Here is a 26,717-nt window from a genome sequence, read left to right on the forward strand (position 1 = left end):
ACTGTAAACAACATATCAGATGCTGCTAGCTCAAACGCCAGTACATCCAAAAAAGGAAGACAAGGACAGACAGAAACATAGTTATACCACATAATAGGTTTTTTGGAAGAAGCCAAAAACTAACAGTACTTGAACATGTCTACACTTATGGCACTGAATGGTAAATGACTTGAATTATGTAGCGCTTTATAACCACTGAGGTAGCGTGTCACAATATCAGCTCATTTGCCTATTCACACTCATGTTCACACGCCAATGGGACAGAGCTGCCATGCAAGGAGCTAGTGGACCACTGGGAGTAACTGAGGATTCAGGGTCTTACCCAAGGACACTTTGAAACATAGACAGGTATAGCACTGGGGTAGAACCCCCAACCTCTAGATCAGAAGACTAGCCCTCTACCACCTGAGCACAGTCTCCCACAATGGCACAGTTGATGCAATGACAAATGAAATGTAATTGTAATTGATATGGCACAGACGCATCACGCTATGCTGTTCAGTGTGAAGCTGATTTTTTGACGATTTTCACATTTTAATTTCTTGGCTGTTGTTTTCACATCCCACCATTTTCTTCCCCTTTTAGGTATTTGTATAAGCTGGAAGCTAGCACAAAGGGTGGGACTGGTGTGAGTGAAAAATATCTTATACAAACACCACTCGCATGTCCCACCGGGATCCAACCTCCGCACAATGTGACTGTGTCAGGACCCTATTCCATTTCACTGTCCTGGTCCTCTCCTGGTAAGTAGCTAGATCATGATGGATGGATGGATGGGTAATCTATTCGTATATTCATTTGAATCGTTAAATTAATAAATCTACAGATCTACTAAACTACGATAAATGTTGAGTGAAGAAGTCAGACTTTAAAGGGTCAGGCCCAAACAAAAGCATTGTGTAGCTTTTTTTTCACCTCCTGCCCTCTCAAGACCTGGACACACACTCAGGCATTCACCAGCACACACTTGGGGCTTTGTTTCATGCTTATGGGGCAGTGATTGTCTGCCCCAACCCATCTATCACTGGCTATTATTCTCTTATTAGGCTGATTTCCCCATCTCAGAAACTGCTTCAAGCCCCAAATAGCATAGACCATTCACTCTGTGTGTGTGTGTGCCTTGTTTTGGTCTTTTGAGAGTATGTGTGCGCGCGTGTGCGTGCATGTACGTGTGTGTGTGTGCGTGCGCGTGTGTGCGTATCACTCCAAAATATTTCCATAGGCAGACCTATTCTATTGTCATTATGGGTTGATTTTAAAGGTGAGGAAATATCGGCTGTGTTCTCACGCTTGGTTAACTCCCTGAGCTCAGGGTCCAGAGTGTTTTTGTCTTGTGTGTGTTAGTTTGTGTATATATGGGTGTGATTCTGCCACTGTGCATTTCTGTGCGTATGGCCACGCATGTGTTCATGTGCATACTCTGACAGCCAAAGCACTGATGTATAAATATTGAAAAAAAAAAACCAAATAGTGCAGTTTAAGCACATGCTATGTTTTTGTGCACAAGAATAGTGAGAAAATGTGACATGATTCTGGACGTCTAATGTGTTAGTGTCTGCATATAAAGGTAGACATTGACTGTTTGGTTTTTTTAAAAAAAAAAAAAAAAAAAGAGAGAGACCAGTGCTGATGATTGGTTGGAATTTCATCAGGACACTAACAGTACATCTGATATGGTAAGAACAACCCTTTTAATGTCACACATAAGCAACTTTGTGTGTTTGTGTGTGTGCGTTCTGGAATTGTGTGTGTGTATCTGTGTGTGTTTGAGATGGAGGAAGTGAATAATTGAAGTCTTTCATTTGTCTGGTAATCAGTTCGTTCTCAAGATATCAAGAGTTCATGAATGTTGAATAACCCATCACAATACAGTTGGCCTGAATTATGGAAAAACCTTGGGTGAGAATATTAACTGTGTGCGTGTGTGTGTGTGTGTGCGTGCGTGTGTGCGTGCACGTGCGTATCTGTCTGAGTTTTGTCTCCATGTGTACATTTGTGTTTAGTTGGGAGGCCATGTGCAAGAGTTGTGAGCAAAAAAACTTTAACTTTAGGGCAAAGCTTCTGTTTATCTTTACTTTTACTCAGTAATGTCTTCATATTTTAGAAATCCTTGCCTGATATACATCTGCCATCAGATTTCCAACATGTATACATGTATGTCTATCTATTGGTTGTGATGTATTTTCTGTTATCCCACAGCTCAACTGAACAGGAGCCAACCAATAAACTACAACATCTTATTGAATCCAGAAAGTAACAATGTCATAGTGCGTCAAGCTGGGAAGAACCTGCACCTCACTATTAAGGACCTGGAGCCCTTTACCAGCTACTACATTAGAGTACAGGCCTGCCAGAATGGTCATTATTTCTTCCACTCCATGTGCTCTACACTCCGAAAACAGGCATCATTCTTTCCAAAAAACATATATATATATATATTTCCCACAAACAAAAAGTGAATATGTTTCCTTTCACAACAGTTGACAGTTTTTATTGGCCATATTATCTATAATGGATACTGGTAGAAAGCAAGTTAAAGTGTCAGTCCCACTGATGTGCAAAATTATGGTGGTGGTCAATTCTGAGGAACATTTGGCCGTGTTTTGATCTTTTGAAAGTGTGTCTTGATTCTAACTAAAATGATGCCTCTCTCACAGGAATTTATATGTAAAGTTTATTTCAATAGTGCCATTACATATTAGTATAAAAATGCTTCTGATAGCTTAGTTAAGGCCATTAGATTTAATTTTTTTGTTTGAAGATGTATCACTTCTCATTCAAGAGGCTTGCATTTCATCCAAGTGGTGTTTTTTTTTTTCACGCCATATTGTTCTTCACAGGTGGATGTGGAATAGGACATGGTGTTTATGTCCGTACTCTAGAAACTTCCCCAGAAGAACTACAGCCCCCTGCAGTTAAACTGGCTCGTGCCAATGTCCTGGAGATCCACTGGTTACCACCAAACAGATCAAATGGACTTATTACCTCCTACCACATATACAGGTAAAGAACCAGAATCACTATTAGAGGGTATGTACGCTCTCATTGTTCACTGATGAAACAGTTTGGCTCTTTAAATACGATCCTGCACGTCAAAGATTGGGAAAGAAGTTCTCATTTGCCTAACTTTCTTCTTATTCGTCGTCTTCTTGATTATTGGCATGTTGCAACCAACTTGAATAGGTGCATATCACCACCTACTGTAGTGGAGTATGTAAACTCAACAGAACTTTCCCCTTGAGTGTCTTTCTCAGAGGGGAGTCACATTCCATTCCATAACTTTCTTTAACCAACTATGTTCTTTGATCTCACAAGGACAATTAATAAAGGGTGCATGCCTGACCCTGCAGCAGTATTTTGGCATATGAACTGTAACTTTACTGGGGAAGGAGGTTGTGGGGTTTTACCGAGACTCGTCGAGTTCAAGTTCACTGCTGTAGGGTGTACATTTTAGGCCATCCTCAAGTCTCAGATTGAGGTATCAGGAAAACCTCCATCGGATGAAACCCCGTCAAACGACACGCCATCAAATGACAAGGCCTCAGGCTTCAAAATAAAAGTCGTCAGACTCGACGGCCTCAGTCCGTAAAACGCGACATGGCGTTTTATTTTGAAGGAACCGGAAGTACACATGAAGAAGTAAGTTGAAAATCCCTTCTTTCCTTTTATTTTAATTTTAAAAGTTAAGATATATCAATGAATTATTTGACGAATAAATGCATTGTTAAATGAAACGCTGATATATCTTAACCTTTAAAAATAAATAGGAAATAACTTTCAACTTACTCTCGTATCCGAAGCTGGACATTGATGATGTCATGTGTACTTCCGTTTTTTTTACGGATTGAGGTCGTTGAGAAGGAAATATAGGTGAATCAGAATATGTTGGGGATGGATGGATGGGGGAAGGGAGAGATAGAAGGATTGATGATTGTTAAAAAATAGATATTTTCCAAAAGAAGCAACTACACCATAAACAAAAGAACAAAGATATCTTAACTTCCTCGTTTCCTGTCAGACACTATAGTGTTGTTGCACTCGCTCATAGTACCATGCAGATCAACTGAAAGCACTGCACTTTGCAAAGAACCTACATAGAAATATATATATCAGTTTTTTCTTTCACATGCAGAAACACAGCAAAGTTTTAGTGATTATTGCAAGGCAAACATCTGTGAAATGTATGTAAATGTGCATCTCTATGTGTGTGTGTGTGTGTATTAGTGGCCGCTGAAGGTCGTGGTCTGCTTGTTGACCAAAGAGTAGGTGATCTGTATGCAGGGTCAGAGCAGACCAATCCCTTTAAGTCCTTAGGAAACACACATTAGCATAGCACACGTGCACGTACGCGCGAGTAACGCACACAGACACACGTTCACACACTCACACACACCTGGAATGATCAAACTAAGGCAAACAGGGACTTGTAAAGAACCAGAAAATCTCTCTCTTTCATACACACACCTGAAACCATGTGCAATCACAGACCAATGGGTTTACAGAGACTTCTGTGTGTTTTGCATCAGCCGATCTTTTTAGGTTTGATTTGTACGACGTGATGCTACATTTTCACTTTGAACTCTACATACACACCTCTGATGTGTCCATTTTTTACACATTTTATTTTTTCTTCACCTGATTGTAAGGGGTTGGATGACATATTCCTCAGGCATTGGTTCAGAGCGACATCTAAAACATGCAGTATAGGCGCTCTCCAGGACCAAACTTGAGCTCCCCTGATCAGTAGGATAGGTAAAACAGAAATGACGTTTAACATTGATGAAAAAAAACAAACTTTTAGGCGTTAGAAAATCATCAAAATGATACCACTTTAACAATGTTTAGCACAAACCATTATCTTCCTCGGTATGCCACACTGACAGTGGAATAAACCCTTGTGTTTTTGTGTTTTTATGTTCTAGGCGGCCATTAGGAACAGAAGAGGAGCTGCTGGTTTTCATCTGGTCCAGTGGACCACTTGAATTCTTTGATGCAAGTCCCAGTCTGCAGCCCTTCAGCTACTTCCAGTACAGAGTGAGTGCCTACAACTCCAAGGGCTCAGTTTTGAGTCCGTGGACATTAGCCCAAACTTTACCCGCTGCACCCCAAGATATGGACCCTCCCACTGCCACGCCCTCAGGTTAGTGCACTAGAAAATAGGAAAACTGCTTTGAATTTATATTCAGTTACTCTAACAGACATAATTTACTTCAATAGGAGCATATTCAATCCATTTGAAGTGGAGGGAACCAGGAAGGCCCAATGGTGTCATTTCCTGTTATAAACTGGTTTATATGAAGCACCAACTGGACCCAACCCTCAACTCAACCTCTGTTACAGCTCTCACTGTACAAGTAAGCACACACAAAGTATACCACATTACTTACAGTGTATACAGTATTGATTTAACATTGAAATGATGCAAGTGAGTGTAAATGTTTTTAAAGTGTAGCTAAACCCCAAACTCACTTTTTTCTGGTGAATACATACTGTATGTATTTGGGTATCAAGTAGTGCTGTTGATTCATCTAAGTCCAACTTTTAACATTTAATTAAAAATATTTCAATTTTGCATATTCAGTTGTAAAATGTCAGATATACTGGCCTCTAAGGGTTGAACGCCGGCTATTACAATTGAATTTTGCTGTTGGTTGAGATGGATTATTTGGATTATCTTGTGTCACCAACTTTCACTGTTGGCCCCGCCCCTCCTATAAAAGCTGAGTGGAGGGAGGAGGGTTTCCTCCAATCACAGCCCTCATTGAGCATTGATTGACAGCCTCAATGAAAAAGTCTAATGCTCCGCATGAAACAGTCCTGCTGCAACGGTAACGTTTTTGACTCTGTGTCTCTATAAAGAGTAGATTCTGGTCTAATCAGAGGGTTCATTAAGCAATGTGTGTATGTACAAACACATCGTGTGTGTATCCCCATCTGTCTCTGCATGTGTGCGAACATACATGTACTTCTCGCTGCTGTGTGTGTCTGTATGTGTGTGTGAGGCCGCCGTGTTCTGAGGCTAATGGCGAGAGTAGAGCAGGGACTGTTTGTGAGTAATATAGCGTCTGTTGGGCTGTGTGTTTATGCTTGTGGGCTCTGTATTGTATGTAGTAGTTGAGCAGGCAGTGGTCTGTCACTGTCTTTGCAGTGTGTGTGTGTGTGTGTGCGTGTGCGTGTCAGTGTATCCATTGTCCTTTATGATGCTTGTAAAGAAAACTTAAATACCTGCCTGTGGTGTCCATGCCATCTGCCTCCAAGTGAGGCCACACACACACACACACACTGATTCTCCACCAGATTTTCATCTTGATGCTCCAACAATCAAATGTTGACACACCTGCGTTTACATTATCTCATGTAGTTTTAAATTCAACACCTGATTGTGTATGCATGCCTGCGTGAGTGTGTGCATGAGGTTGCGACAAAGAAATGGCAAGAAAGCAAAATACTCTCTCTATTTACTGTAAACATATGCTTTATTTTGTTTTAAAAATTGAAATGCATAGAAGAAAACGTGGAAAAGAAAGATAAAAGTGGAGTGCATGAACAATAAGGAAAGTCAGAGTGATAGATTGGTGTAAACTGATGGGAGAGTGCAACAGCAAGAATATAGATCTTTATTCTGTCCATACGTGTGGCCTCTTCTCCCTCTGTGACCTTTGGCTTGTCACTCATAATTAATACAAGATGTAAATGGAGACCTTTCACCTTCTCATTGATATGGAGCACTTTGTGTGTGTGAGTGTGTGCGTGTTAGGGAGGCTCATTGACATGGCATAGACTTATTTTGGTGGCGGTCATTTGTTATGCATTTGCCTTTGTTGTGCTTTGTTTAAGAATACACTTAAAAAAAGAAAAGAAAGGTGTTGCAAAGCTATTGAAAAAGGAGACCCTATTTTTATAGTTGTGTCGATTGTTTAATTTAAAAACTGTATTGATCACTAAAGACACCAGGACATTATTGTTGGATTGAATTTGGATTGTAAGATACGGAGAATTGAATCCGTGAATCATTCATTCATTCGTTTTTCATTATGTAACAAAAACGTGAAAAACAAAAAAAAAACACTCATTATTTGATATTTGTTTCCAAAACCAAAATGATTAAACGCAAAATGCCTTGTTTTTCAAATTTAAGCTCTTTTGCTTCGGTACAGAAAACGAAAAACGGAAAACGAACATCTATATTCATTTTCTCCATTACCGATTTGCCAAAGTACGAATGAATTGCCACTTCCTTTTTCATTTGTGTCATTTTCCTGGAAGTGTTTTTTTCTGTATTCTTGTTGAAACTCATACATGCCTGTATGTTTTGTTTTGTTTTGTTTGCTTTACCGCTTGGAATGTGTCTATAAGCGTGTATTGATCTAAGACTGGGCTTGAATTTGTGTTTCGTGCCAGCTTGGCTGATTAATGGGGTCGTCATGGCAATCGGACGGAATGAGGGTACGACATGCAGGCAGCCTGTCTCACTAGACCCCTAACGCTGCCCAGCACATATGCACACATGCCAGCAAGCACATTGAAACTTCATGCTTTACTCTGACAGAAATGATCTCACACTAGTGTCAGTAGAAGGTTTGCTTATTGCAGATTATTTTTAAATTCCTGTCTGGCGCACTTTGATTTTTTAATTGTCTTAATACTGCATTTATACCACTTTTAGTCCTTTAACCCAGACCTGCACTGAGCTGCTAAGACCCCTCCTTTACTCTCCTTTTCTAATCTCTCTTCCCCAGATTCCTCTACCTCTTGTCCTAATCCCTAGCTATTCTCTTAATGTCTAATTCTCCTATTTTTATTGCTCCAGCTTTTGCACTTTTGATTTGCTATATTTTTGCTAAAGTTGCCTGATCACACTCTTCTGTCTCTTCTTCATAGCATCTTCGTGCTAATTGCATTTTGTGTCTTTCCTGCCTCCTAATTTTCCCTCCTTACCACCTCCCTCTGTCTCCTCTTTTACTCGGCTGTCCTTTCATCCCACCCCTGGTTACTCCAGATGTTACTCTGTGGCCCCTGGGATCAGTGGTAAAGGGAGACTTTAGGGACATGTTTATGTGCGCATGCTCATCTTTTTTTAGTTTTGGAGCATAAACGCAACAATGTGTATTGTGCGTGCATGAATTTGTGTGCGTGCGTGCTGTATTAATACATCCCATTGATCAGAGCAGGACCCCTGACAGTCATCATCCCTGAGAACCATCTGGCCTATGCCTGACGCTCCCTCACCCAAACAGAAGCTGACACCCTATTAATCTGCTACTGCCATGCATACATACGTGTGCATGTGTTTGTGTGTGTTTATCAATGTGTGAATTACCAACAGAATGCGAAAGATACGCGTGTAAAGTGTAATGTGTAGCAGTCGCAGTGACGTCTCTTTTGAACACCCGTGTGTTGATGTGCATGTGCTCCAAAATCTTCTACCGTGCACGCCCATTTGAATGTGTACACGCACCACTCTGCCATCCGCCAACAACAGCCGGCGCTGAAGGGAGCTGAAGGGTGCTTGGAAATTAAGGTTATTACACAAATTGAGCCATATGGTCTAAATATTTCAGAGCTGAAATTTACTAGGCAATAAAAATGGCCCCTACCTCGGTAATGGTGTAAATTACAGCTTAACCACCAGCGCTAATGATGTCCTTCTGTACGCCCCGTAACCAACCGTACATGAAGGACACATTGTTAAAATACCAAAGAGGGAGAGAGAGAAAGAGAGAGGGAGAGAGAGGATGGGAAAACGAGGAGTCTGAGAAGGAGAGAGAAATAAAGCTTTACTCAAAGAAAAAGTGGGTAGAAAATAATGAATAAAACAGTGAGAGGGAGAGAGAATAAGTGAACATGATTGATAAAGGGACTGGGGAACCAGAGCGAGAGGCTGAGTTAGCAGCATGTTTACAATCTGTTGGTTTCCCATTAAAAACCCGTCATACAGTGTAATATACTGACTGAGGGCCAATCAGCAAACTCCATCACTAATTAAGAGGTTGACATGGTTTTAGAACATGTGTGTCTGTATTTATAATGAACATTATAAGTAAGTCAAGTAAACATGGGAAATGCTTTAATTAATTATTTGGAGTGAAAGTTATCTGTTATTGCTGATTGGCCAGAAATGTATATGGACTTCTTTTTAAGGCTAATTGGTTGAATACTTTTTATTGAACTGTTCAATGGTCTTTTATATCTTTCTTGTCCTGTTAAGGGCTTCTGGGGTCCAGCTGAAGTACACACTTTACAGGAAGCTGAACTATTACAAGGCCCACACAGAAATACAAATAGAGGCTAAACTTTTTAACAAACATTTTGGACTGTTGCAGAATAAACGTTCCCACAATGCTTATGTGCTTTTCTCAGGATACTCCAGCTTATTCCCATATTCTGAAATGTAGCATGTAGTATGTTGGGTTATCCGGAGCTGCTCATTTCGCCTGTAGAAGTGAATGGTTGTTGGGTTAGTAATCGATTCATCTTTCGTCATTTTACATGATTAAGAGAGAAGTAACGTGTTTTGCAGTGTTTATGCTTTTTGGTCTTATTCCACCCAATGTGAGGTGGAGATGGACACCAGCATCTGTGTGTTAGAATAAGCAGGTATGGAAAATGATTGTAAGGAAGCCTTATTATAAAACATTTATTTGATTAAACAAGGTACTGATAAGTGTTATTTTGTGTATAGGCAGTAGCATTGTACTGCATGGTGACTGTGTTGACATCATACCGACCAATCCTTTATGATACTACTCTCATTTCAGTGAGAAACCTTTCTTCCTTGAGTCAACCTTTTTAAATGAATGAATTGAAAAATATTTCATATAAACTTTATTTCCCCTTTAATCTGTCCCTGCTTCTTTTTACTTTCCCCAAATGACTCTCACACAGACAGCCTCCAATATTGTGTTTCTCCTGCTTATATTCACATTTGATCATGTTGTCCTCTTGAAATGACCAGGATTCACCTTTTATTGTTCCCTGTCCTTAGTTGGAGGTACTTCACGAAGCAGTTTCTGTTGCACACTGACTGAATGCACCAAGCTTTGACACTAGGGATGTAAAGATTAATCGTGAGGCAGTTAAAAATCGATTCAAACGTGTCACGGTTCACATCGATATTCTCAATTGAATCGCAGTACTTTAAGAAAAAAAATAAAAAATTCTATTTAGAATTTGATATTCAGGACGCACCACCGTGTTTTAAATCAGGAGTGTGGAAGCATTTTGGCCATAGTTTATTTATATTATTTCTTTGATATGGGAAATGTTAAGGCACAAAATACATTTTCAGTTGCACTTTTAAAAAGAAAATGAACTATTATGCAGTTTTGCATAGTTTACTGTAGAACCAGAATTTAAATGAATAGGCTTCTTCTTCATTTCTTTATTTCATTCAGGATTTATTTTTAATTAAATTGCATTGTTTTGCATAGTTTATCAAGGGATTCTTTTGACAATGAAAGATAAAAGAAAATAATACAGTTTTTTTTTTTTTTTTTTTTTTTAAATAAATGAATATTTTTCAGTCATCATTTGTCTACAGTCTCATTTTGTAAAATAAATTGTGAGAATTGTATCGTGAACCCAATATCGTGATTCAAATCATATTGGGAGTTGAGTGAATTGTTACATCCCTGGTTGACATATATATATATATATATATATATATATATATATATATATATATATATATAAATAAAAGAGAACAGTTATGACAAATAACAAAATATTACTGATAAAACAAAGTACCAAGCCAGGACTAAAACTCACACAGTAAACTAACATAACTTAAAAATCAACACAGTTCAAACAAAATAGTTAATCCATACATGGATTAATTGTATTTAAGTATTTAAACTCAATCAATTGACTATTAGTATTCACTTTATTAACAATTTGTTCTAATTTTTGGTTTTAAAATCTGTTCTAAATGTTGGAAAACCAAGCTGTTATCATGGGGTTTATCATTAATTCCACTTGCTCTATATTTTTACTTATTTTAACTTTTTTTAATGCAGCATGTACTTTTTTTTGTTTTTTAGTACTTTAGTTGCACCACATACAGATTTCTACAGCGTTATGGACATTTCTAGTGTCTTTTCTTTTAGGAGTAAAATGCAAAATTGTCATATAAACCAGTCTGTAAATTAAACAAATCATTCACAGAACTCAAGAAAATTAATAAAAAAGAAAGCAAAAAGGGAATAACAAGACATTGTTCTTGCTCTTTGTGACAATCTTTAACAAATCAGTAAAACAATGGAGCTGTACAGAGAAATAAGAGCTGCAGTGAGGGTGAGGAGAGGCAGTGTGAAGAGGAGATGACAGGTTAAAAGACAAAAGGATGGCAGTAGAGGAAAAGGAGACTGGTGTTGAGTTTGTTTGGCCCTTGGTGTATCACAGCCCTCAGTTAGAGGCCTCTAACTCTGATTGAAGGGCCCTTGGCATTCCGTATAAACAGCCAAATAATCAGGCTGATGCACTCATTTCTCTTTGTCTTTTCAGTTTTTGTCCAAAACTCCTCCCTCTATGCGTACTGCTCATCTCTCACACCATCGCTCCTTTACTATCTGAGGATTTTCAGATTACATACTTTAAGTTATACACTTTCACCATCTTTGCCCCTTCACTCTCTCTTCTTCTATGTCCATTCTTCAAGTGTTTTTTCAAGTGAGTTCATATACCCTGGTTTTTTCTTTGCATCTTCCCCTTTTATGTTTCTTTCTCTCACACTTGAATATCCACAACCTTTTTTTTTTTTCTAATAGCAGGTTGTGTTTTAGTCTGTCTTTTAAGAGGCCACACCATCCAGTCTAGTGCTCTCCACTTGTTTTAATGGTATCTGGTTCTACAACAGGGATGTGATGGTCATCGGCTTGAAAGAGTGTTTAGGGCCTTTGAGTGTAGGCATAACAATTGGTGCATGCATGTTCAGTGATGATGGATGTGTATGTGTTCTGTGTAACAAAATAGCTGTTTGTTTTTAGAAGTGTGAAACACTTGGTTCTAAACAGGCCTTCCTGCCCTTCTGAGTGTGTCACATCCTCCTCAAGCTTTACTTTTTAGATTGATACTTATAATACGCATAATGTCATATCTTTTAAAATAGACTGGAATGCCACAAAGGACCACAGAGTTTCTACTTTTTAGGCTGGGCTACCAAACTTAAAACGCCACTCACTTTCTTCTTCTTCTTCTTCTTCTTCTTCTTCTCCTCCTTCTTCTCCTTCTTCTCCTTCTTCTCCTCCTTCTCCTTCTTCTCCTCCTTCTCCTTCTCCTTCTTCTCCTTCTTCTCCTTCTTCTCCTCCTTCTCCTTCTCCTTCTCCTTCTCCTCCTCCTCCTCCTCCTCCTCCTCCTCCTCGTTCTCGTTCTCGTTCTTGTTGTGTACACTAGTTAAAATCACTACTCCTCTGTTATTCGTGAACGGATCGGGCTGAAATTTGGTAGGTTTAATCTACGAATGTGTGCGCATCAACGCTCGAAGCCCGATTTTTTGATTTGGGCCCCCCCCCCAAAAAAAAACAAACCGAAAGTCAATTTGTCATTTATTTGCGAGTCAAATATTACGACGGTTGGTGGTACCGAATCATTGGCACATACCAATATATACGTACATGTCACGGGGGCGCCAGGGTACCCCGGGGGCCCCATTTTTCAAATGACTACTCATCCGTTAGTTCTTGTTAGATCGGAATGCAGTTTGGTATGAATACTTGGTCTAATTAACATGATGAGATGCTCTGAGGCCTTTTTTAAAATGAGGCTCGGGGGACCACCCCCCATTTCCGGTAATTTCCAAATTTATGGGAACATAGTCATGTGATATATTGTTTCAAAGAGAATTAAACGTAGATTATGATTATGTCTCGCTCAATTCGATCAGGGTCCCCTTTTTTCAGCAATTTCCATTAAAGCTGTGTTCTCATTTGTTTATGAGGAAAATATTGCAACAGTTAGTGGTACTGAATCATTGACACATACCAATATATGAATGGGGCCCATTACTCCGTATGTGCCATGGGGGCGCCAGGGGCCCCCCAGGGACCCCATTTTTTAAATAACTACTCCTCCATTAATGCTCGTTGAATCGGGCTGTAATTTGACATGGATATTATATGAGCGGATGTGAAGAGCCTCTCAGAGACCTTTTTTTACTCGTGGAACCGAGTCATTTGACTGAATTCTCAGGAACGTGGTACGTGCTATTCGGCGCGGAGACTTTTCGCTTGTTAATGTATATTTAAACAAATCGAATGTATATTTACACAAATTGAAGAAATAGTTTGTAAAACAAAATTTGGAATGTGTTGCACTGATTGCTCAACAGTGTTTGGATTCCAAGCAGTTAGACCCAGGATTATGCACAGTACTAGTTCAATCAGACAGCATCTCAAAATAAAACTTGCTAAATTAAATTATTACATTATAAGTATAACAGATTAATCATCTTGTATGATTTTTTTACCAGCTTGTTATTTAGGTTTAGAACAAATTGGTGTACAAACCACTTGTAGCAACAGATTATTCATTTTTGGGGGTTTTGCAACTCATCAAAGTCAATATTAGATGTTGATGTGAAATGGGCCTTTTTTCATCTTGGCATCTGTTTTGAATGGCTTTGTGTTTCCATAGCACTCTGACTAGCAGAGACACCCACACTGCCACCACGACTTCCCCATGTTTGTCGTGCTGCGCGACACAACTTGTAAACTCCATGGCACTCATTTAGCAACCTTGTGTGAAAACAGGTGCAAATTTGAGTGCACATTGTGTCGTATGACTGGACCAATTTGGGAGTAAAGAAACATTGGTATTTGACCAATCCCAGCATACCAATGATCGGCTGAATTTGATCATAATTAACATGTTACACCCTCAAATATTCCTGGTTCGGAGGCCCCGCCCACTGAGGTCAAACAAACATTTGCAAAGAAATAAATGTTTCCCAGATGAAAATCAGCATCCTCACAGTTAACGTGAAGAAAAACAGGGATGTGCTTTTCTGCAGTGTGAAAACTGGAATTTAAGGAGCTTGTTTTAAATGCTCTGTTGAAGAGAATAATAGAGGCAGCGGACAGCGTTTCAGTATTGGAACAGACTTAGGATGAGGTTTGAATTAAATTCTCAATAACGGCAAATGATGGTTTAAATGAAATGTTACTCATCCACAGCCTAAAAGTGTAAATCCTTGCTATTTAATCAGAACAATTATTTACATTTAGACTAGTCAGTCTTGCAAACTCGAGCCCGTGCACCCATCGTATCCCCCCTCCCCTTGTGCGCGATGCACAGCGACCAAACCTCATATCAAGCAGAGATCCTGAGGAGACAGAAATATGTTGTTTATCAGTCTCACTTGTCTGCACGCTGGAAGCAATAAATGACACATTAAAAGAAATGATCTAATCCCTTAAAAAGCCTCAGTAGAGGCTGCGCTGACACTAGTTCGGCTTTGGCTCCTCAGGTTGCGCAGATACATCACTTTATTCAACTACACATTAACATCCCACACTTCCTCTGTATATATACAGCAGTGTTCTCACGCTGGTCCAACACAGAGCAGAAGCAGCGTTTATGTGATCTGGTTGCGTGTTGCTCACTGTTGAACCTCTGCGCTCCTGTCCGGTTGTGGACTTTATCAGTGGTTTATTAAAGGAAAACCAAAAAAAGTGCAGGTTTCATGTGAGCTTTTTTAAATTCACATTCATTTTGTTTTAATAATTTGTTTTGATCTGTTCTGAATGTGTGTCTGGTCATGTTTAAATAACAGCTATGGCTCGTTTAATACTGGATTTTCAGAGTCAGTCAGTTTTTGCTCTGCTGCAGCACAAATCCACACACTCAGGTTTGCGTACACGAGGTCAGACCTGATGGGAGATCTGATCGTCACGTCAGAATTGATAAATACCGGAGCTTGCGTGAATATGGCCAATGGTACGCTCAGATCTGAACGTACGAACGGTTGACAAAAGAGGGCCAATGTGTTTCCATTGGAAGTTATTTCATTTGCATCTTAGCACAATACTTCATGCAGGGTTAGTGATAACTTGCAACCCTCACCAGGCAGTGCCACAACATTTTGTGACACACGGCACAAACATGAAAACATGTCACGCAGCTGGAATATGAGAAAATCGTGTCGCTTTGCATGATAAATAAATAAATAAAAGTCAATTTCATGTCTTGCCATGAACTTCGAGAAACTGGGCTACACATTATTTCAAACACAGCAATTGTTTCAATGGCACACACAGCAACATGTGCACACATAGACACACACGTGCACAGATTTAACTTAGCAGATTGGCATGGAGTGCCAGAGATCAGCGTGTGATGGACTGGCTCACCTCAGAAAGCTCCTGAAACAATTACTGCCCTCACAGGGCTGGTCAAGGCACAGCTTGAGATAACAGGCTGGACAACGGGTTTAGGAATATAATTGAATTAAGATCTAGTGAACTGAACTTATATAAAATAAGCACAATCAATTTGTATCTGCTTATAAGATGTTTTAACAAGTGCAGAATAAAATGATATATTATTAAAAGAACAAATGATTAAGTACAGCCATGCAATAATTTATTTTCTCTCCAGAAAATAATACAACAGAGCAAATAGGCCAGTGATCCCAACGAGGAGAAACGCCCTGAAGGAGCCCACTCACCTGTCATTAGCCATAGACCCTTATATATGTTCTCAGGCACTCATTTCAAAGAGTAAACCTGCCTGTGTCTGCATGTGTGAATCAGGCACAAAGACACTCCTGGTATTTTGTGTGTGCATGTGTGTGTGTGTGTTAATGTCGGGCTCTCTCTTTCTCTGCAGGGCTCAGTTCTGGGGCCGTTGTGAGATAATCAGCATAATTCTTTTGACAAATACGCATGGTTATTCTTAATTAGTATCACACACTGTCCCCCCGGCTTAACATGGCTCTACCTGAAGGTGCGCACACACATTGACGGACATAAGGATATTAAAGAAGATATTTGAAAATACAACCTTGGTGAAGTAAATGGAAAGGTGCAGGCACAAATATGTGTAAACACACATTAGATCCAAGGGAGAACACCTGCTTGTTTTTATATAGGCTCCACGTGAACACCTCTGAGGTCTCCTACATTAGCTCTACTAGGACACCAAAGATGAGACAGAATGAGGAAATAAAAGATGAAACGTGTTGCTTCCTTGTGCTCAATGCTTGGCTGTGTTAAACTATGTAAAATCTGAGCGCTCTTTAATGTATAAATCAGTGAGACCTCTTCCTGTCTCTTCTCTTCTCTACATATCATTGTCTCCTTTGGTGCCCCTGTCTTGTTTACACACCCCACTCTCTCTTTCCTCTTGACTTCTTGCTCGCTCTCTGTTCTTTTGCATTTTGTATGATTAACGGGTGACTTTGATCATTCGCACACACGTGTTCATGCTCATGCACTTTGAATTTACATTGACAGAGCCCTTGCTTTTCATATTTTACATTTCGAAATAGTCATGGGGAAGGTTGGTTGAATTTTTTTTTTTTTTTTTTTTTTTTTTCTTTTGTCTAATCATCAGGTTTAAAAAAAAAAAAAAAAAACGATGTTGGTATAAATCAGGGATGGACAACTCTATCACAGTGGGACCACAAAACTTTGATTGTATCTGATTCGAGGGCCACATTCATGTCAGTATTAACACGGGGGAAAAGGATTTTATCTTTCTTTTTTGGTCATTTTGGGTGTTTTTGAAGTCATTATGTGTGTTTTTGTTATTTTTGTGTTGTAATTTTGTGTATTTTTCTGTCATTTCTGAATTTTTGCGTTTTTGGGTTCACTTTCTGTATTTTTGATGATGTTTTCTGTATTTTCCTGTCACTTTGTGTAATTTTGTTAACAGTTTGTGCATCTTTGGAGGTATTCCGTAATGTGTTGTTGTTTTGTGTGTTTTTGGAGTCATTTTGTTTTAAGTGGTTGTTGTTATTTTTGGATTTCTTTGTGTACTTTGTGCATTTTGCTGCCAATTTGTGGGTTTTGGGAGTTATTTTGTGTATTATATTGAGCTTAACATTCCTTCAAATTTATTGAATTGCAATTTTGGAAGATTTGCTTTGGGGGCCCCCGGGCCACCAGTTACCCATGTCTGATATAAATATAGATGCACCCTAAGGGATACCAAATATATCTTGTAACTTTCCATGTGTGTCTTTGCCTTTGCATTCCTTAAGATGTGCTTTTAAAAGGCACCACAAAAGTGTTGTTTTGTGTGAATGTATTTGCACAACCTGTGATGCTTAAATGTGTACATGTGGCAGTAAAATAGTTATTGAGGGAGCGGTTAATGTAATAGTTGTGTGTTTCAGTGTTACACCACTTGATTACAGCCGGAATGCGTGCCTGCGTGTGAGTTTCACAGCACTTGATAGTCGAGAGTGCATGTGATGCAGCGAACAGGCCGTTAATGTGGTGTGTTTCAGTGATAAAGTGTTTGAATGTATTGCCATCTAGAGGCATGTAGCTGAGTCTCCATGCTCCTATAAAATGTGCAGCGCCAGATGCTGCTATTGACAGTGTGCATATGTTAACTGCTTTATAGGCCACATGCCTCACATATTTCACCGCCTTTTAAGGGAGAGAGATCTCTTATTCTCGCTCACAAAATCTGTCTCTCCTTTTTCCACATTTATCTTTTTCGTATTCATCTTTCTCCTCCTTTTTACTCGAATCCTCTGTCTCTTATTCTTGCTTTTTCCTTTGTTTTTATTTGTATCACCAGTTAATAACTCTTTGCCCTATATTGGCTTACTTACGTGTACATACTTTACTTTATTCCAGCCTGTTTTTCATCTTTATCCATCCCCCTTTCTCTATCTTCCTTCATCCTTTCTCCACTTTTTTTTTGTCGTGTCTAACCCTCGCTGTGTATGTTGAGTAGTGGTGTGATTTGCAGGAGGATTTAGCTTGTGTCTAGGTGTCTAGGGGAATATTAATCCTATTTTACTGCGGATGAAAAATATGTTGGCTTAGAGAAGTGTAAACAGTGAATACATGCATTCTGGTTGTTGTTTAGTTGGTTCATTCTCGGTGCCACGATACGGTGATTTGTCAGGGTTTTCATTTGATTCAGCTTGAATTGGTCTATTTGATCCTCTTGCTGCAACATTGAAGTGGGTTACTAGTTAATCTCTTTACATGTGCTCAGCGATATGTGAGCACACAGACAGGTTTTTTTTTTTTTTTTTAAACTGCAGAATAAACTCTTGAATGAAATTCAGCCTCGCGTGGCTGTGTTCATGTCACTCTCATTGCTGCTTCAAAGCACTCACTCACAAACAAACACACATTCAAACAGACAGAGCGATATCCTGGAGCCCCCATGCTCCGCCACTACCATGTTATCACACACCAGGGCTGTTTCTAATAACAGTTTGTCTCTTATCAATTAGTAAATGGTATTCCCACAGTAACACCCCCCCCCCCCCCCCCCCCACACACACACACGCACACACACGCAGGCGTTTGGGCTGGGCCCTGTGGCCTGAAGCTACTGACACACACCCTTTGCCTGTGTGTGTGTTTTTGTTATGTTTGTGCGTGTGCCTGTGCGTGTGAGAAAGGGTGCATGTGTGACATAAACACACATTCTGGGGGCTTTGAATTCACCCATAAGGGACAGCTGTCTGCCTGCCAGTCTCTCCTGCTCTGCTTCAGTCACTTCTTTGGTGTCTCCGTACTTTACAGAAAAGAGCCTGTATGCTGAAATGTTGATATCACAAATCCCATGTTAATGTTCATCCACGCTCAACATTGTTTGACGGCTTTTTTCAATCTCCTTTCTCAACGACTGATGCACTGTTTATTGTTCACGCAGGATTTGCTTGTGTAACTAATTTCCTTCTGCTCTTTGGTCTTGTTTTGGCATTTGACCCATTCCCTTGCTGCACTTCACAAATCTGCATTTCCCACCCCCCCTTCTGTTTTTGGCCTTTTAACTCTTGCCCATTCATTTTGTCACAAATTCTACTTTTAGCCTAGTAGCTTCTTCTCTCAAACTATCTTTGACCTGCTATCCTCGATTAGAAATCCAATTTTTTGACTTTTTGACTGTCTTCTAATTTTGAAAGATCTAAATCGACTGTGGTGCAGCTCGGTGGTGTTGCCTTTGGGTTCTTGCCCAGGTCTTTCTTGGAAATTGGCGCTAAGTGTGAATGGTTGTCTGTCTTTATGCGTTGGTCCTGTGATGGACTGGCATTCTGTCCAGGGTGTATTCCGCCTTGTGCCTGATGTGAATTGGAATAGGCATGAGTGGACCTCTGTGACACGAATGCAGAAAATGTATTAACAAACCTATTGTTGTTTTTTTTAATTTGTTTCATGTTCTCTCTTTCTTTTAGGATTCAGTCCTTGCTGCTTTCGTCTATGGTCTTGAACCATACACCCAGTATAGTGTACGAGTAGAGGCCGTAAATGATGCAGGTAGGTAGTATTAGAGTATTATTGCAGATAAAAACTGTCAGGAGTAACACACCCATTAAGCTTTTTAATGCATTCTAACCCTTTAGGGAGTTTGGCCAGTGCGTGGGTAGACATTAGGACCCTAGAGGCTTCACCAGCTGGCCTGGCTAACTTCACTGTGGAGCAGAGAGAGCAGGGGAGGGCTTTACTACTTAGTTGGGATCAGCCCCGTGCACCAAATGGAGTCATCACGGTAAACAAATCACACATTGTTAAATCAGTAAACATGAACAGAGTGTGTGCTGCTCTGTTTATATGTGGTTGGGTAGGTCGTTTTAGGGAGTAGACGGTGGAAATTGGTTGGATCGAGGTGCAGAGAGTAAGGAGTGTTCAAACAATCAAAATCAATTTAATGAAATAAAATCCAAACAAGGTAAAATACAATACCTTAAGGAACTGTTAAAAATAATCAAACTATTCACTGACCACAGTCATTACACAGAGTGACCGTATGGAAGAGATATGACAATGACTGAGTAACTATTCAGTGTTAAAGCTCTTCCTTGAATCATGTAGGGAGGTAATCAGGACGATTAGGCACACCTGGTAGAGACAGGAGGGAGGCATGTACCTCCCCCTTTTCTCAGCACACGCACTGACAGAACTGGGAGTGTTGAAAGAGAAACAAGCTGTTTCCATTACAGATTTTCGCAAAATAAAAGCGATGTTTCTAAATGTCGACAAAGTCTGCAGTAATTGCGTTTTGACCGTGTTTCCATTGAAGATTGTTTCTCGTAACTCTCATCTTAAAATCTCATCCCACGAGACTTTGCTGCAGGAAGATGGGTGCTCCAAACCTCTTTCTTTCCCTCTGCCACCATCCACATGAACACACCCCAAGTCACCCACTGAACCCCCCCCCCCCCCCCCCACCCGATCACCACCTCCACCAGCTTGATACCTGCTGCACTGTATATATATATATTTATATTTATATTTATCCTATTTATCCTTTATTCTCTATCTATCCTTTATTTATCCCTCATCCTTTATATTTATCATTATTATTATTATTATTGTTGCTGGGTTGTGCTTTGTTGTTCTGTTTTTATTTCTTTTATTTCTTTTTGTTGCTTGTTTTGTGCACCAACCACCAAGTCAAATTCCTTGTACTGTCCTCAAAACTGTACATGGCAAATAAAACATTTCTGATTCTGATTCTGATTCTGATAACACTGTATTCCTTTGTTGTTAGCTGTTTAATGTAGCTGTAATAATTTTAAAGTATAATGTAAGAAATGTCTCAGCCTTCTCTTCTGTCTACACGTACTGCGCCATGTTTTCTCAGAGATAAGAGGTCACGTCATCTGACCAGGTACGTCACGTTCTGTGACGTGTATTTGCATAAAAGGTGTTTCCATAGCGCTTTTGTGTAACATTTCAATATCGAAACGTCGGAAATTCCTCCTCATGAAAGCGTGAAATCCTTTTAGCGATATTTGAGTGTTTTTTTTGAAATGCAGGTGTTGCCATTACCAGTTTTTGTTGCGCTATTTAGATTTTCTAATGAAAACCCAGCTACAGAAACCTTGACCACTCGACAGCAACAAAGACAGTTGGATGTTTTAGTTTATTTCTTAAGATCTAACTAAATAATTAAAACATGACCAACTGACGAATTGTTTAATGTTGCAGTTAATGAATGCTTCAATGCACTAAATCTCCACATACAACATATCTGTTCTCCTCTGTCTTGTTGGAGTTCTCATTTTGATATACTATATAGTATATGATTCACTTGTATTAGAGGCTGTAACCCCTCCACCACTTTTCTTCTCTTTAGATGTATAACTTGTACAGTGAAGGAAACCTAGAGTTCAGTGGGCTTTCACGCAGTTTCCTGTTTCGCCGTTTGGAGCCCTGGACCATTTACACACTGACCCTGGAAGCGTGTACCTCAGCAGGCTGCACACATTCTCCTCCTCAGCACATCACTACAGCAGCAGCACCTCCTGCTTCCCAGCCACCCCCCAGGCCACTGGTAATAGGCCCTGACCATGTTTCTCTCACCTGGGGCCCTCCCACCCAACCCAATGGACCAATTGAGGAGTATTTTTTACTTGGGAGAAGTATGGAGGAACAAGTGAGGGGAAGAATTAAGGAAGAGGTAATCGAAACAGGAAAAGTAAGTGAAAACCCATGTAGAACATAAAGCTTGTCAGAAATCTTTAGACCTAAAGCTTAGTTTTACTTCGCTCATGTTCATTGATTCAGTTATTTTTTAGCTATAAAACATAATGTAAAGTGTATTATTTCCCCACTGTCTCCAACAGGTACTGTTCAGACAAGCAGCATCACAACAAGATGAAAGTTTCTCTCACACAGTGACAGGTTTGCGTCCATGGACACACTACGAGTTCAAGGTCTGCACTCATAACCCAGCTGGTCAAACCTGCAGCCAATGGACACCTATCACAACCAGACAAGCCCCGCCCCGAGGCCTCGCTGCCCCAACACTGAGCCATCTTAAAGGCCAACCCAGTGAGGTCGAAGTCTCCTGGACTCCCCCATTAGAACCTAACGGGGTTCTTCAGTCCTACAGGATCAAAAGAAACAACGTCAGCTTCTCCTTCAGTTTTGACCCAACGGTGCTCAGCTATAAAGATGAAGACCTTCTGCCATTTTTAACATATAGGTATTTTTAACAGACTTTTTATGCAAAAAAAAAAAAACAAATATTAAAAGATAACAATGTTTGATTAAAAATATGAACCTTTTCTCTGTTTGCCTGCATAGCTACTCTGTTATAGCCTGTACATCTGAGGGATGTATCACTAGTCCTCAAACAAACATCACGACTCTAGAGGCTCCACCAGAATTTGTGGAACCTCCATCAGTGAACATTATCACAGCCAACAGCTTTCAGCTTTCCTGGACCAAACCAAAGACGCAGAACGGAGCCGTGCGAGAATACGTCCTGAAAGTCAACAATGAAGAAGTTTTTCGTGGCAGAGACAGGAATGCTACATTGTCAGGTCTCCAGCCATTTACGTCATATGAGCTAGTTCTATTGGCTTGTACCAGTGGTGGATGTACGACCAGCATCAATAAGTCCACTGTGACAGAGGAAGCTCCTCCCACTGACCTTTATACTCCAACTCTGAAGGTGTCGTTCTCTCCTTTTGGTTTTAGGAGTTTGTTTTTTAATGGATATTTTCCTTGGATGATTGAAATATTAATTTATTCATGATAAAAATTGTATATGATTATGATTTATATATTTCTTGCTTTGCTTTTAACCCTTTCTTATATAAAACCTCTTTTTGAAGGTTACTGGGCCAGAGTCAATGGAGGTAAGCTGGAGACCACCAGAGCACCCCAATGGCATCATCACTGGGTATGAACTGCGCAGAAATGGGGAAGTTATCTATGTTGGCCCGGAGACCCAATACCATGACTTCACACTTCTACCAAGCAAAGAATACAGCTATGTTGTCAGGGCCAACAACAGCAGAGGAGCTGTGAGCAGCCCTGTGGCCTCAGCAAAGACCCACCCATCAGCTCCTTCTGGGATGGCTCTCCCCTCACTGAAACCAATAGGACCCAGTCAGGTGGGGCTTCTTTCTTCATTATAGATTAATATGAAGAGCTGAATTGTTTATGTTAAAGGAGAAGTTCACAATATATATATATGTATGTTTCCTGTTTTACCAGCTGAAAGTAATGTGGCTGACTCCAGCTCGTCCTAATGGAGACATAGTGAATTACACTGTGTATCAAAGAGATCCAGTTCATCTGACCCTCATCAGCTCTGTGTTTACACCAGAAAACAGTGCTTTCTCTGACAGACACACCACTCTGAAGGGGTTGGCTCCTTACCACAGGTCAGTTAAATCATCACCATTCAGAATATTCTAAAGCCAAACCTGTAGGCCAGAGGTGGGCAACTTCTATCACACAAAATGTGTTTGTTCAATCGAAACGCCGCAATATCAACGTTCATTTAGATCAATGACCAATCTGAGCATTAGCACAGGAAAGAACAAAGAGTTTAGGTATGAGGCATTTTGTGCATTTCTGTTTTGTGTATTTTTCTTGTAAATTATGTTTTTTGGAGTCGTATTGTGTATTTGTGTTGTCATTTTGCATTGTTTGGAGTAAATGTTTTATGTATTTTTGTTGTTTTGCTTGTTTGTTAGTACTGTGGGTTTGCACAGTGATTATATTGTATATTTCATGTCTTTTTCTTTTATTGTTATTTTCTGTCATTTTTATATTTTTTTGGAGTAAGGTTGTGTATTTTTGTTGTTATTTTGTGTTATTTGGAGTAATTTTGTGTATTACTGTTGTCGTTTTGTGAATTTTCATAGTAGTCTTGTGTGTTTTTATGAGTATTTTTCTTGTTTTTCTTGTCTTTTACTGTATTTTCCTGTAATAAATAAATGTTGTAATTCTTTGTCATTTCTAATGTATTCTTGCTTTAGTTTTGTGTATTTTTCTGTCATTTTTTACATTTACTTTAGGGCTGCATGACACCCCCGGGCTGCCAGTTGCCCATGGAACCTTTTTTTTTTTTTGAACAAACAACAATTTAATACCATAATAATAACTAAAATATACAATAATGCAAAAAATAATCCCTAAATTCCCATACACCCCATACAATATGTTTGTCCAAAAAGGAGTAGCCTTTACAGCAGCAGTGGTGAGGCTCCTTCTAAAGAAGAACAATTTAGATTTTAATGATTTTAATAATTACGACCAATATCCAACTTACAATTTTGAAGCAAAATTTTAGAAAAACTTGCTTTTATTCAAATGAATGACTTTTTAGGTGATTATAATATTTTTGAAAAGTGCCAGTCTGGTTATAGGGTGAACCACATCACAGAGACTGCCCTCCTCAAGATTTTCAATGACATTAGGCACAATCTTGACACAAAACGACAAACAGCATTGGTTCTACTTGACCTCAGTGCCGCTTTCGACACCGTAGACCACACCAGTCTTTTAAATAGACTCAATCACCTGGTGCGCCTCTCCGGTGCTGTTCCCAAATGGTTTTTCTCCTACCTCACAGACAGGGACTTTTTTGGTAAGCTTGGATATTTTCTCCTTTAAGGTCCATCAAATAACGTGTGGTGTACCTCAGGGATCAATTTTAGGCCCTGTTTTATTTAATCTGTATATGCTCCCTCTTGGTGATGTCATCAGGAGGCACGGAGTGAACTTCCACACTTAAGCTGATGATACACAGCTGTATATCTCTGTCTCTCCTGATGACACCAGTCCAATGGATGCTTTTTTAAACTGTATGTTAGATATCAAATCCTGGATGGCAGAAAAATTTCTCCAGCTCAATCAGGACAAAACTGAAATTTTAGTTCTCGGTCCTGAGGCTCAGAGAGAGAAACATTTTCCCTAAACTTCAAACAGCCTTTTTGATTCCCTCTGTACGCTGAACTTATTTTAGACTCTGAGCTCACTTTTATCCATCCATCCATCCATCCATCCATCTTCATACCCGCTTATTCCCATTTATCAGGGTCGCGGGGGTCTGCCGGTGCCAATCTCCGGCTCTCATAGGGCGCTGGGCAGATGTAGACCAGGAAGATTGAACACATTACATCCATTTTAAAATAGCTGTATTGACTCCCTGTGTGTTTCAGGATCTATTTTAAGGTTCTCTTACTGGTTTTTAAGTGTCTTAATGGTCTTGAGCCTTCTTACCTCTCAGAACTACTTTTACCCTATGAGCCTCCTCGAACCCTGAAGCCCTCCGGCGCTGGCCTTTTAGTAATCCCAAAAGTCAGGACACGTACAAACGGTGAGGCGTCGTCCCAGTTTTACGGCCCCCATCTGTGGAACAGTCTGCCGGAGCAACTCAGGGCTGCAGAGAATGTTCATATTTTTAAAAACCGGCTCAAGACCCACCTTTTCAAATTATCTTTTAAGTAATTATTTATTCATTTTAAGATTATCTTTCATGTTTTTATTGTTATCTTTCATGTTTTTATTGTTATCTTTTGTGGTTTTTATAGTTTTATAACTGTCTTCTTCTGTGTAGTTTTATGTTACCTTTTATGATGTTCTTATACTTTTAGGATTGTTATGTTTTATGTTGTTTTATAGCTTTAGGATTGTTATCTTTTATGTTGTTTAAGATTGCTATCCCAGTGTTTCCTCAGAGGGAGCCCTGGGAGCGACGATGGGCTGTGGCTGCAGTGGTGCTGTACCGTGGCCTTCAGTATTAGTGAATAGCTTCTGCTGGACTGGGGGCTCTGTCTCAGGGCCCTGTGCCCATGGTCTGTGTCCTGCTCCTAATGCAGACGGCTCCTTGTGATGTCTCCTTACCTAGATCCTCTGTACCCAGCCATATGCCGTTGTCCTTATTTTAACCTGTGTTTGTGTGCAGTGGATGGGGTTTGTGCAGAGTGGGTGTATTTTTAATTATGTAAAATCACTTTGAGTTTATACTTGTGTATGAAAGGTACTTTCTTATAAATAAAAATGGATTGATTGTGTTGAAAAGCTGAATTTCCGGGGATATGTTTTATATTATGTACATTCAAAGTACATTTAAACATTTGCTAAATGTTGTATATTTCTTGTGAATCTGTTTAAAACCTGCATTTTTGATGTGTTAAACACACATTTATTATTTATAATTGTATGTCTCTATGTGCAGGTATGAGGTGCGGGTGGAAGCTTGCACTGCACTGGGATGCTCCTCCAGCGACTGGTCGTCAGTCCGCACGCTGGAGGCGCCCCCTGCTGGTCAGACAGCGCCACTGTTAGACCTTCAACCTGACACACAGACCAGTCTACACACCAGTTTTCTGCTTACCTGGTCGCCCCCAGCTCAGCCAAATGGTCAGATATTACATTACGAGGTGCACCGTCGGCTGGAACAGAGCCCTGTGACCCACAGAGGGGAAACAGCCACACTTATCTACAGGAATGTCTCAACTAGATTCAAAGATGACGGCCTGCTACCATACACTCAATACCACTACCAGGTATGATGGTGGAGTTTTAAATAATTCATTACATGTATTTAACTGCTACAGCAGTGAAAGTAGTTGTATTCTTAGGTGTTTTCCTCTCTTTGTTTGCCCTCTGACAGACTAGGTGTAGCCTGCCTTTTATCATGAGTCAGCCCAAGCATCCCCTAACACTAACCCTGTGGAGAATAAATGTGTAGAGAATAGATGTCAAGTCATATGCTACTGAAAAGGAGTTTGAAATTACATTACAAATATCACGAGGAATGAATAGTCCAAGAATATTTTC

At 39.8% G+C, this 26,717-nt stretch overlaps 1 protein-coding gene across 2 annotated transcripts in view; it reads left to right on the plus strand.

The window, feature by feature from the left end:
* ush2a (Usher syndrome 2A (autosomal recessive, mild)) overlaps nt 1-26,717 on the plus strand; it is a 227,032-nt gene that overhangs the window by 185,920 nt on the left and 14,395 nt on the right. For both annotated transcript variants that reach the window (XM_028473043.1, XM_028473039.1), the window contains 13 exons: nt 586-743; nt 2,200-2,358; nt 2,841-3,003; nt 4,923-5,140; nt 5,218-5,354; nt 19,364-19,445; nt 19,532-19,677; nt 21,268-21,609; nt 21,758-22,119; nt 22,221-22,590; nt 22,754-23,035; nt 23,139-23,308; nt 26,113-26,443. In XM_028473043.1, the coding sequence (XP_028328844.1) occupies nt 586-743; nt 2,200-2,358; nt 2,841-3,003; nt 4,923-5,140; nt 5,218-5,354; nt 19,364-19,445; nt 19,532-19,677; nt 21,268-21,609; nt 21,758-22,119; nt 22,221-22,590; nt 22,754-23,035; nt 23,139-23,308; nt 26,113-26,443 (2,920 nt within the window). The remainder of the gene's footprint in view (nt 1-585; nt 744-2,199; nt 2,359-2,840; nt 3,004-4,922; nt 5,141-5,217; nt 5,355-19,363; nt 19,446-19,531; nt 19,678-21,267; nt 21,610-21,757; nt 22,120-22,220; nt 22,591-22,753; nt 23,036-23,138; nt 23,309-26,112; nt 26,444-26,717) is intronic.

Source organism: Gouania willdenowi, chromosome 3 (assembly GCF_900634775.1).
Source record: "Gouania willdenowi chromosome 3, fGouWil2.1, whole genome shotgun sequence".
Lineage (NCBI taxonomy): Eukaryota > Metazoa > Chordata > Actinopteri > Blenniiformes > Gobiesocidae > Gouania > Gouania willdenowi.